General features: G+C 44.7%; 1 protein-coding gene across 2 annotated transcripts in view; it reads right to left on the bottom strand.

Moving 5' to 3' along the window:
- Spire2 (spire type actin nucleation factor 2) overlaps positions 1 to 12882 on the bottom strand; it is a 40255-nt gene that overhangs the window by 2961 nt on the left and 24412 nt on the right. Inside the window, exons 6-13 of one of the 2 annotated variants that reach the window (XM_008842144.2) lie at positions 12624 to 12710; positions 12099 to 12246; positions 11219 to 11388; positions 10362 to 10551; positions 9088 to 9203; positions 6103 to 6237; positions 5858 to 5925; positions 999 to 1026 (exon numbers count right to left, since the gene is read on the bottom strand). In XM_008842144.2, the coding sequence (XP_008840366.1) occupies positions 999 to 1026; positions 5858 to 5925; positions 6103 to 6237; positions 9088 to 9203; positions 10362 to 10551; positions 11219 to 11388; positions 12099 to 12246; positions 12624 to 12710 (942 nt within the window). The remainder of the gene's footprint in view (positions 1 to 998; positions 1027 to 5857; positions 5926 to 6102; positions 6238 to 9087; positions 9204 to 10361; positions 10552 to 11218; positions 11389 to 12098; positions 12247 to 12623; positions 12711 to 12882) is intronic. The other variant, XM_008842145.1, reaches the window with a different exon arrangement.

The following is a 12882-nucleotide window of genomic DNA, read 5'->3' on the forward strand; positions in this document are numbered from 1 at the left end:
GGGAGACCCTCTCTCAAAAAGACAAAAAAAAAGTAGTATCTGGTCCTGCACACAATCAATATTTCCATTGACAAGGATACAGTGTTCCCATGATCAAGATTATAAAGAAGAGGGGATGGAGAGATGGAGAGATGGTTAAGAGCATTGACTGCTCTTGCAGAGGACCTGGGTTCAATTCCTAGCACCCACATGGTGGCTGCAAACTGTCCTTAACTCCAGTTCTAGGGGCATCCATAGCCCTCTTCTGACCTCCTCAGCATTGCATGACACAGGTGCACTCACATACATGCAGGCAATACACTCATACACATAACAATAATAAAATATTTTTTAGAAAGAGATGATAAGAATGTAAGAACAGCAGGTTCTTGTTTCTGAGTTGAGGTGTGATGGTCAGTACACTTTTGAGAGTTGCTATCCATTACTTCTGTGGAAGCATAGACCCAAATGCAACACAGCCTTGCCAGAAGCTTCCATGTCAAAAAGATTTTTACAAGTGGGGAGAAAGTCTACTTGCTTCCAGCCTACACACATAAAATGCTTAAAACAAACACGTTTTGTTTTTGTTTTTGTTTTTTTTCTGTCTTTTTGAGACAGGATCTCCCTGTAGCCCCAGCTGGGATTAAAGGCATGAAGCACCACGCCTGGCTGTCTATGAGGGTTTTTAAAAACTGTATACTTAGGCCAGGAACAGGGGTTTCCACCTGTAATCCCAGCACTTGGGAGACAGAGGCAGGAGAAATAGGAATTCAAAGTCATCCTTGGCTACATAGGCTATATGAGATCCTATCTCAAAAAAAAAACAAACCAAACCAAACATGCAAACAAAACAATTGCAGTCTTGGAAAATGTAAGAAAGGATTCTTCTTGGAGGAAGGGAATAGATGAAGTACTTGGTAAGGTGAAAAGGGCAGGATAGAGTATCCAACACATCCATAGGAAATTTTCCTACCATGTACCACATCACCAATACTTGGAAGGTTCCCCAAAATTCTCACCTTTACACTACAGGAAGTGCAGACAGCTCTGGAAGGGAATGGAAAGGCAATGTCAGTGGTAAGGAAGCCCAGGAAGGAAGAACAACATAATTCCAGCTTTCTTGTCTGTCCCACATGTCCCAGTCAGCTATTCTCGCCTTTGGACTGATCTTTGGTCACTTCAGTACTTTATTTTCATTTTACTTCGGAACTTTTCTTCTCTCTTGGATCACACCCATTTGCCTCTGCATCTCAGCTCTCTCAGGAATATCTGGCCTGGAGCTTTCTCCGTATCAGTATATGCCTGATGGCCTCTCACCACAAAAGCACTTTCTAAACAGAGGGATTTCAAGTAAGATGTTCAATTTTAAGCAGCAGCTAGCTTTTTTTTTTTAAGCCCCAGCTAACCTGGAACTCACTATATAGACCAGGTTGGCCTCGAACTCACAGAGATTCACCTACCTCTGCCTCCCAAGTGTTGAGACTACAGGTGTGTGCCACCACACCCAGCAGCTTTTTTTTTTTTAGCTTCCATAACCAGGTTCAGAAGTAAATGCCTGCCAGGCATGGTGACAGAGTCCTATAATTCCAGTATTGAGGTAAGAAGATTGTGAGTTTGAGGCTGAGCTAAGCTACATAGTGAGATCCTGTCTTATTATAAAAAAAAAATTCCAGGGGCTGGAGAGATGGCTCAGAGGTTAAGAGCATTGGGCTCTTGCAGAGGACCTGGATTCATATCCCAGCACCCATATGGAGGTTAAACAACTATCCAGTTGTACAACTATCCAACTGTAACTCCAGTTCTAGGGGATCTGACAACCTCTTCTGACCTCAGTGGGCACTGCACAGCACAGGTGCACCTACCTACATGCAGGCAAAACATTCATACACATAAAATAAAAATAATAAAAAAAAATTTTTTTTAATTCTCAGGCTGGAGAGATTAGTGATTAAGAGCGCTGACTATTCTTGCAGAGGACCTGGGTTCAGTTCCCAGAACCCACATGGTGGCTAACAACTATCTTAACTCCAGCTCCAGGGGATCCAAAACCCTCTTCTGACCTCTGAGGACATTGTACACACAGGTATGCTTACATACATGCAGGCAAAACACTCTTACTTACACATAAAATAAAAATAAATAAAATTCTTTAAAATTTTTCTTCTTGTAAAAATTCAATCCAGGGGCTGGAGAGATGGCTCAGCAGTTAAGAACACTGGTTGTTCTTGCAGAAGACCCGGGTTCGAATCCCAGCACCCACATGGTAGCTAACGACTATCCATACCTCCAGTCCCAGGGGATCTGACAGCCTCTTCTGACCTCCGCAGGTATTGTATGACACGGGTGCCCTTACCTACATGCAGGCAATACATGGATACACATAAAATAAAAATAATAAAATTTAAAAAAATTCAATCCAAAGCAGGGCATGGTGGTACATGCCTTTAATCCCAGCATTTGGGAGGCAGAGACAGGCAGAGCTCTGTGAGTTCAAGGCCAGCCTGGTCTACACAGCAAGTTCCAGGCCAGTTGGGGCTACAGGTAGACCCTGTCTCAAAAAGACCAAAAAAAAAAAAAAAAATCCAAAATTTATACAGCCCTTCTATAGAGATCCAGTCTTCAGACTGTTCTAGGCACATACCAACAAAATACATAATATTTTACAATGAAATGAAACACTGCACAAACTATTCTATAACTGTACCAGGGGCTCTTACCCACATTACTGGAAGTTTTCAAAACTACATTTCTAAAACAGTGAACCAACAAAGATGTCCTGTAATTAATTCTCTTCAATAACCCCCTACATTTCAGCTGGGGATGTGATCCAATAGTGTCTTAGGTTCAATCTCCAAAATGAAAAGAAAAAAGAGAGAGAAAAAAAGAAAAAAAAAAACCAAATTCCTGGGTTAACCCAATTTAATTCCATTACAGTTGGGGAACATATTTTATATGAATTGAATACTTTTTGTTTTAAATATTTATATTTTTATTTTATATGTATGGATGTATTGCTTGGATGTACATAAGTGTACCCGTGTTGTGCAGTACCCACAGAGGTCAGAAGAGGGTGTTCCATTCCCCTGGAACTGGAGTTACAAATGGCTGTTATGATTCTACTTTGGTTTTGTTGTTGTTGTTAACTTTCTAACAAAAACTGCTTTTTTCAGTGGTTGCTTTGGGGCTTATAATATGTAGCTTTGACTTACCACAATCTACCTTCAGGTATTATATATACCATTTCATGCGGAATGTAAGAATTGCAATTTCCCTCTTTACCTAGCCTTAATGCTGTTATATTTTACTTATACACTTATATATTGTTAAAGATCCCATAATATATTGTTATTTCATTATTTTGTTGTTCTTTTTGAGATAGGGTCTCACTGAGCCCTGGCTGGCCTAGAACTTGCTATAAAGATGAAGCTGTTCCTAAGTGCTAGGATTAAAAGTGTGTGTTGCCTTACCTGGCTAATATGTTGCTATAAATTCTGGGGTTTTTTTGTTTGGTTTTAGTTTGATGATGCTAAGAATCAAACCCAGAGAAATCCTCTATCACTAAGCTACATTCCCAGCCCTGTTTTGGTTTTCTATATGCCTGGTATTTGATTGAATGCCAAATATTTTTCCATGCTATGTGTTGTGTATTTTTGTGTTCCTGTTCTTGACCTTGGCTCTGGAAAACAGTAAAATACTTGGGAAGACTTTGGCCCTTTCATGTCATAGTTTTATCATTTGTTAGTCGGGCCTGACTGGACAATGCTTAGCTTGGGGTTACTTATTCTGTTTTGTTGTTGTTATTTTTGGTTTTCTTTCATTTTTTTCTTTTTTGTTTTGTTTTGGTCTTTTTGGTTTATTTATTTTTATTTTTTAGGTGTATGAGTGTATTGCCTGCATGTATGTAAGTGCTCCCATGTCATGCAATGCCAGTGGAGGACAGAAGAAGGTACCAGATTCCCTGGAACTGGAGTTATGGACAGTTGTTAGCTGTCATGTGGGTGCTAGGATTCACACCCAGTTCTTCTGCAAGAACAGCCAGTGCTTTAAACTGCTGAGTCATCTCTCTAGCTCCATTTTGGTCTTTTTGAGACGAGGTGTCCCTCTAGCCCCAGCTGGTCTGGCACTTGCCATGTAGACTAGTCTGGCTTTGATCTCACAGAGGTCCACCTGCCTCTGCTTCCCGAATGCTGGGATTAAAGGCGTGTGCTACTATGCCTAGCAAGTGGCTACTTATTATATACTAAAGGCAAGACCTTCCTGTGTTTTCCATTTAGTACCCCTTAAATTCTGCCATATTGGGCTATGGCTATTGCTAACCCTAAGTACCATTCCTTTAAATCTGTAGGACAGAGGTAAGTAAACTTTTAAGGCTTTCCTGCAAAACAGTAAACATATTAGGTATGGTTCAGTGAATAACAAGTGAGTGATGGGTATGGCTACATTCCAATAAAACTTCATTCACAAAATAAGCAGGGAGCCAATGGCTATAGGCTGCATCTTGACAATCCCTGCTTTAGGATTAGGATGAAGATGCTTCTTTTCCCCACTATGGTCTTCTTTCATGTATCTGCTACAGACTCAGGTACATCTCTGAGGCAGATCTCTGAGTCTTCCTGTGCTGCTTTCTTCTCTCCTAGCCCTGCTCTGAGAACTCCAGCTGCCCTGGCCTCCTGTCCCAGCTCCAATTCATGAGGAGAAACTCTCTCGGCCAACACAAGTTCCATCATCTGCTTTCTATAGTTGCCTGATGTCCAATGTCTTAAAAACCACTGTTTTAGCCTGGCATGGTGGTGCATAGGACTTTAATACCAGCACTTGGGAGGCACAGGGAGGTGGATCTCTGTGAGAGATAGAGGCCAGCCTGCTCTACATAGAAAATTCCAGGCCAATAGGGCTATAGGGGGATCCTGTTGAAAAAAAAAAAACAAAGCCAACCAATCAAACAAAAAAAAAAACATTGTTTATTATCCTTTGTTTGTTTCAGACTATTTATGCTAGAAGGTGGCTGTTATCCCATTTTGACTAAAAATGGGTGTCCATTAGATATTTAAATTTAACCTAAGCCAGGCATGGTGGCACTTACCTATAGTCTCTGATACTTAAGAGGCTGCCAAGGCAGGTGGACCATAAGGCCAGCCTGGGGTATAGGGTAAGACCCCGTCTCAAAAAAAACAAACAGGAAAAAAGAAAACATTGAATTGGCTGGATGTGGTGGCATTTATCTATAATTCCCACATTTGGAAAGCTAAGGCAAGGAGATCACAGGTTCAAATTCAACCTGAGCTACATATCCAGATCCTGTTCCAAATAACAACAAAACCACACAAAAAAATAAATAACAAACAAATAAATAAAAATTAAAAACATGGAATTCTTCCCTAGAAGGGTGATACTGTAGACATTAAGAAAGGACTGCCATCAGTGTCCCCACAGCAGAATGGGAAAAGTCTACACCAGTACCCATGTGCTGGCAGTGTTGTAAACAAACATGTTAAAGGGCAAAATATCAAGTACTCCTCAAGCCAAGACAACAACAACATCTGAAATATGTGAAGGAGGGTGATCAGGAAAAGAACGCTAACGAGAAAGATACCTGGGTTCAAGTGAAGAACCAGCCCGTACCACCAAGAAACACCCATTTTTGTAAGAACTACTGAGAAGGAGCTGAGCTGCTAGAACTTGTTCCCTATGAAGTCATTGCATAGCAGGTGAAAGAGCTCTAGACTGAAATAAAATTCCATTTCTTAGTCATACTAATCACATCTCATGGTGTGTGGTACATGACAGAACCTTCCTACAACCTCAGGAAGTTTGAACACTGCCATCTCCTCCCCGTTGTTGACTAATGTCTGTAGCCAAAGTGCTGACAGAGGCTCACCTCTTGCAGAAGAGACAGGTAGGAGGCCAGGAGAAGAGGGGAAACTTTGCTCGGCAGCAGCAACAAATCTGAGAGAGAGGCCTGGTTAGAACATGGCTGTGTAAAGCCATCAAAGCCCAACTCAATCCTCACAAGTGCCTGCCTCAGAGGTTTCACCCAACCACTGAGCAAACTCCAGAGACCTAGTCCCACTCTCTACTGCCCAGGATGGCCCCAATCCTGCTGCCATGGCACCCAAGACTTACCTTCCCCCTCTTCAGACTGCTGAAGAGCTCCTTGTCCTGCAGGAACTTTTCCATCTCAGCCTTCACTAGCACACGGCGCACATCCACCACTTCCTCCACAGTCAAAGCCAGGCTCTCCACAGGGTGGCTGAACTCCTGAGAAGGGGAGGTGGTAGCAGGGTCCTGCTTGCTCAATCCCAGGGACAAGGTTTTTCAGGCAAGGGTCATTCCACTACTCTCCTTTCCCAGGAACCCCATAGCTCCCTGGTTTCATTCCAAACAATCTGGCAACTTCCTAAAGTTTGTACATTAGTTCATCCACTCCTTAGAGCTGGACCTGCTCCCAGTTCTTCTTCAAGGAGGCCCTCATGCTACAGCAAGATCCCCCAGTCCTGTGGCTCCAGGATTCTGCCCTTGCCCTCAGTGACCCCATGTCAAAAAATCTCTTCTCCATCCCCTTGTTTCTTCAAGACATTCCCATCTGCAAACACATACTATGGTTTTAATCTTCTCTCTTCTTCAAAGCTTTCACCATTGAGCTTCCTAACCCTCTTCTGCCCCTGATCTATACTCTCCCTAGGAGCTCTGGTACCCTCTGCATAGCCCAACTCTGAGTGTGCTCCTCTGAACTCAGCAAGTCACCTGTCCTAACTGGCTTTATGGTAAGTGATCCTGGTTTTACTTTCCTAGTGCTTGGCAAAGAACTTGACACTGGACCTTTCTAATCCTCATTTTTCTGTAAAATGGGGTTGGTTTCAGCACCCCTGAGGCAGTACAATTTTATCATGGTGCCTGGCACACAGAGCTTAAAATACTACTGTTGTTCCTGGGTTGGGGTAGGATCTAGCATTCCAGGATACCATGGGCGTGGAAAGTGGATTTTTTTTTTTTTCTCAGATGTGTTGTGGGTAACTCTGTGTCGGGCTGTCTGGTCTTGTAACAGCATCTGAGGCTTCTATATGCTCCAGCTGATCTGAAGCATTGGGATTTCTGACTTGTTTTTATTGCTAGTTACCTGTGGCCTTTAGTTTCCATATCAGGCACAGAGAGACTAACAGCCACCTCCCAGGGGCTCAGGCAGGACTAAAGATCACTAGGTTCTCTGATTTTGATAGCCAAACTTTCTAGAAAGTAATTCTGAGATCTCAGAACTGAAGAAACAGTTTGGGACTTGTGGAATTTAAAAACATGCCCCTCCCTTCCTTGAGCAAGAACTGGTCCTTAATTTTTTAGCCTTGAAAATGACTAGATTTGATAAAACTTGCATTGATTAGTGACAGTGTGTCACTGCTGAGACTTAATCATAAAATATGCTGGAGCTTCTAGTCATCATGGCTTAAGCATTCTCTAACTGACAGGTCGCGCAGCCCCTGTTTAACTTCCCACTTGAAACCTCTGAGAGACACTAGCCAGGGCCCCTAGTTAAGCTGTTTCTGAGCTCCATGTGGAACAAAGCAAATTTGAGGTCAACCTGGGCTACATAGTTCCAGAGTGGTCTTGGCTACAATGTAAGACCCTGTCTCAAAAATAAGTAAAATAAAATATTTTAAAAAGCTGCTGCTTCTGGATTCTTTTTTAAAAATTTTATTTATTATTTTTATTTTATGTGTATGAGTGTTATGCCTGCAGGTAAGTAAGTGCACCCGTGTCATGCAATGCCTGTAGAGGACAGAAGAAGATATTGGATCCCCTGGAACTGTAGTTATGGACAGTTGTTAGCTGCCATGTGGGTGCTGGAATTCGAACCCAGGTCTTCTGCAAGAACAGTCAGTGTTCTTAACCACTGAGCCAGAAACTGTGAGTTTTTTTTTTTTTTTTTAATTTTAAGATGACAAATTGTGAATTTTTTTTTTTTTTTTGAGACAGGGTCTACCTGTAGCCCCAGCTGGCCTGGACTTTACTATGTAGACCAGGCTGGTCTTGATCTCAGAGATTTCACCTGCCTCTGCCTCCTGAGTGCTGGAACAAAAAGACATGTGCCACCAGACCTGGTTTGAAGTTTTTCATAGCTTTACATTTATTGGTTTATCTTGTATATATGTGTAAGCACATATAGAGGCCAAATGACAACTTTAGGGAGTCATTTTCTTCTTCTACTACGTGTGCATTACCTGACAATTAAAATTAATAATGCTCGGGGGCTGGAGAGATGGCTCAGCGGTTAAGAACACTGGTTTTTCTTGCAGAAGACCTGGGTTCCTGGGTTTGAATCCCAGTACCCACATGGCAGCTAACTGTCTATAACTCCAGTCCCAGGGGATCTGACAGCCTCTTCTGACCTCCGCAGGCATTGCATGACACGGGTGCACTTACCTACATGCAGGCAATACACGCATACACATAAAATAAAAATAATAAATAAAAAAACTTTTAAATTAATAATGCTGCCTTATACTTAATGTAGAACTTTTATACCTTCAAAGCATTTCAAAACCTGTTTTAATTCAAACCTCAGAAAGATGATAGTGCTGACCACACAGTTAACCTTCCTCCTCATACCTGCAGGATGCCTCTGTGATCCACCAGCAGCATTTACCTCATTTAATAAAGTTTCACACTGAAACTCAAGCCCAAATGGGGGCTCCAAGAGCAACTGTTAGATCCTCATACTCACAAGTCACACAAAAGTCATAACTGATGAGACTCAGCAACATCCCAAAGTCTCAACTGACAACTTACTCCCTTTAACAGTGTGTTACCCTCAAGGCTCAGGGTGCAGGGTTCACTCCATTGGAGTTAGCCAAAACACTTCAGGCCTACCAGGTCCATTTGCAAGGCTATTCTCTGGGTTTAGGGCTGCAGTGCCAATGTGTACCAGCAAGTGGCAGAGAAGACAATCTCCTCAGATACAGGGACTGGACCCTGGCACCCTCAGACAAAGACAAACCCAGCCATACCCTGAGGAATGCTGCCATCTCTTCTGAGCACCAAGCTAGTGTCCTGTCCTGGGAAAGGTTGAAGATGGTACTGGAGAGGCCATCCAGGGCAGCCTACCCTGTCACTCACCAGCCATAGGTGTCTGGTATCTGGTGCAGAAGCCTCAGGTCTGTCCATTGAGTTCAGGTTGCTGGGCATAGGGGATCTGGAGCCAGGCTGAGACTGGACACTCATAGGACAGGAAACTGGAGGAAGAACACAGGCCCATGAAGACCACCTATGAGGAAGGCTGTGCCAAATGGACAAAGAGTACAGTGTGTGCTTCTCCCATGGGGGTGTGGAATAAGCTACAAATCAAGTGGAAAGCATATGACCCATACAGGAACCTGTGCCAGGAACCCATGCAGTTCAGAGGGCCATGTGGTATCCTTGAAGGGTCCTCATATCTGAGCTTACACACCTTCCAGGTTGGGAGCACATGGTATAGAGGGATCTCAGCACACACTATAAGTGCCTCACCACAGGAAGACCTTCCTTTCTGGACCAGGTCACAAACTGGAGACTCAAAGGTCTGGAGGTGCAAGGTTAGCCTCCATGGGGGCCTGTGAGTCTGATAACAGCCGGAAGGTGAGTATGATATTTAGAACTAGTCTAACCCGAACCTCTTAATACAAGAAGGTGAGTCTTTGTAACCAAATGGACATCCTAAGAATGTCCAGAAAACTGCTGGGATGCTCATGGAAACCTCATGGAAAGCCAAGGATTCCTGGCCATGCTTGGTAATTAACAACCTATGTCCTGATAGCCCTTGGTTCAGCCGCTAAATGGTGGGACTAACCCTACACAGCCAGGCCAGCAGGCATTTTTAGCTCTCAATGGGAAAAGAACTAGTGGCTTATGACAAGTCAGGTGCTTCAAGAAAGTCACCTGTCCACAGGAAAAAAGGGATAAAAGATCTAGCCAGCTTTCTTACTGCATCTCAGGGTGTTAATAATAATCTCCAAGTAGCAGAATCATGAGGATTTAAGTTTTTTAGAAAATGTTTTTCAGTGAATATGGACTGTTTAGTTGATTTAAAAAAATTCTTGCCAGGTGAGATGGCACACGCCTTTAATCCTAGCACTCAGAAGGCAGAAACAGGTGGACCTCTGTGAGTTCAAGGCCAGGTCTATATAGTGAGTTCCATGGAGACCCTGTCTCAAAAAGACCAAAAAAGGATTTCTCTTGTAGAAAAGGGGGGACGTCTGCCCCAGGTGGTGACAGACTCAGCATTCTCCTTGTAAGCATGATCTCCACATCCAGGGTACTGCCTGCTCAAGAAGATGTGGGTTTGAGACTGTGACACAATGTACATGGGATGGACATGACTGGAAGAGCAGGTGGGGGTAAGAGGCAGCACTTACCCTGGTCTCCAGTGCTGGGCTTCCAAGTATGCATGCTACCTGCCCGGGGCCGGGGTAGCTCTATTCCTCCTGGGGGCTGAGTGACTGACTGCAGGCCAGATGCTACCTCACTCCGAAGCTGAGCCAGGTCATGTTCCGAAAAAGAGCGATCTCGCTTCAGTGTCACCTCCCCACATGGAGACTCTTCTTCCTGAAAACATGTCAGGTACAGTCCTATCCTGAACACTGCCCCCAGTCTTGACCACTGTCCCTAGTACCTCCTGCTCACCTCTGGTCTGAGGCAGTTGACCCAGGGGTGCTAATGGACCCACAGAGACCCTAGGTGTCCTCTATCTATGGCTAGCCCTCCTATCTTCTGAACAGTTCATGGCAAGTGCCTCAAGAACCAAAACATTTCCTGAGGTTTTCCAGAAAGTCCTGGATAAGACAGTCCTCTTGCAAGAAGCTGACCTCTGGCCAGCGCTGCTGAGGTCTTTCTCCCATCCTCTTGAGACAGGAGGTATGCTCTCAGAGGATGGCAATAGTGGGCTAGGAAACCTTAGTGGAACCAGCTTCTCCAAATCAACTGAGGGCTGCCCAACTTCCTGGCCACAAGATGATAAATCACTTCTACTTGTAGCCACCCCACCACCACCCTTTTTTTGTTTGTTTGTTTGTTTTGGTGTGTCCAAAGGTCACTGTCCCACTGACCCAAGGCTACTTCTAATCAGCAAAGATGGGGAAGGGGTCCACCTGGTATCCCCCAATCAGCTGCCCTGGGCAGAGGATGCCCACTCAGATGATGAAACTGGTTCCCACCCTGTTCAGCCTTTCTCAGCCCCTCTGCATGGTCTTTTGAGGAATCCTTATTCTCTGACCTCAGATGTGTTCATTTCTTCCATCTCTGCTAAGGTGGGGGCTTTGAGCAGAACCCGGGGCCTTGGACGTTGGCTTCCATTCCCAGCATCTGTGGCACACAGGTTGATGCAGGAAGTGGACTTGATGTCCCCGGAGCAGGCATTGAGGATGCAGGGCAGAGAACCAAACCCTGATGGCAGGAAAAAACCAAGGCAAGAGTGGGTGGTGAGTGGGAAGGGAGAAGAAGTCAGCATGGGGATGAACAGTGAGCATGGAAGACAAGAAGACCAGGGTAAGAATGGATGTTGATCAAGGTGGGTGAGGAGCACAGGGCGAGAATGGATGGTAAGAAGAGAAGACAAGGAGGTCTTGGCAAGAGTAGAGAGCAGGGAGGACAAAGAGGCTAATGTAGGAGTAGACCGTGAGCAGAGAGGATGAGGAGGCCCAGTGTGGACCTCATAAATACTACTTGGTTTGATTTTCTACATAGAGGGAGAAACTAAAGGTTGATCTAGGTAAGACCATCATAACGCCCCAAGTATACAGTGAAAACATGGCGGTGCGTGCCTTTAATCCTAGTACTTGGGAGGTAGGGGCTAGTAGATCTCTGTGAGATCAAGGAAAGCCTGGTCTACATAGTGAGCTTCAGGCCAGCTGGGACTATAGGGAAACCCTGTCTCAAAAAAAATATAAAGAACAACCCTAAATGCACGCGTGTGCGCGCGCGCGCGTGCACACACACACACACACACACACACACACATAAAGAAAAAAGAAAGAAGATAGATCAAGAGGCTCCATTCAGGAGCCTTTGAGGATGACAGTCCTAAGATCTGATCTGTACACTGATCAGAGGAAGCAGGAGAACCCAGCCAGATCCACTGGGAGGTGTCTTCTCACCCATCATGCCCTCTCCTTGCTCACCACGAGTACCCAAATGCTGGCTCCCCATTGGACGGAGTCTCCGTTCTTGCTTAATTTCCTCCAGAATCTTTTCATGCAGTGTCCTCTGTTTCTGTGGTACAGGGCGAAGCCGTCTCTCTGAGACCTGACAAAGTGACACACCAGGTAGGAAGAGGAGGAATGTGGTGATGTGGGCCCACTCTGGAGTAGTGAAATGCTGGAGGAGTCCAGGAGACTCAGCACTACATCTCAGCAACCCAGAAGGAAGCACTACCCCCGGGGGCCTCTTTAGACACCTGGTGTGGAGTGCAAGTGGCCAAAAGTTCTACCCAAGAGGAAGAAGACACAGGCCCACAAGTCCTGTGCCAAGAACCATGCCTAATCTACCAACCAACAGGCAAGAGGGAAAAGAACCCTCACTGGCCTCCCTCAGAAAGCAGATGTTCTAAGATACCTTCCAGGCTGTCTACAGGGTAACACCAGACCCCAGGAAACCCCAAGGAGGAGGTGTAGAGCTGGTACCTGCTTCAGTGGAGGTCGTGAGCGGATGAAGTCAAGGATGAGTTCATGTGCATCTTTTTTCACCCTGGGAGGGATATCTCCATCAACCTGTCAGGATAATGGGGAGGATGACCAAACAAGAGTTAGGTTATCTTGAACTTGCAGGGGTCAACTGCTGGTGCTGGGTGATCAGGAGGTGTTCACAAAGCCCTGATCACAGCCTGGTCTTTACAGCTAGCCTTTCCTCTCTGGAACCAAACTGCCTCTTAAACAGAAGTAC

The sequence above is a fragment of the Nannospalax galili genome, unplaced genomic scaffold (assembly GCF_000622305.1).
Source record: "Nannospalax galili isolate Female #2095 unplaced genomic scaffold, S.galili_v1.0 scaffold2660, whole genome shotgun sequence".
Lineage (NCBI taxonomy): Eukaryota > Metazoa > Chordata > Mammalia > Rodentia > Spalacidae > Nannospalax > Nannospalax galili.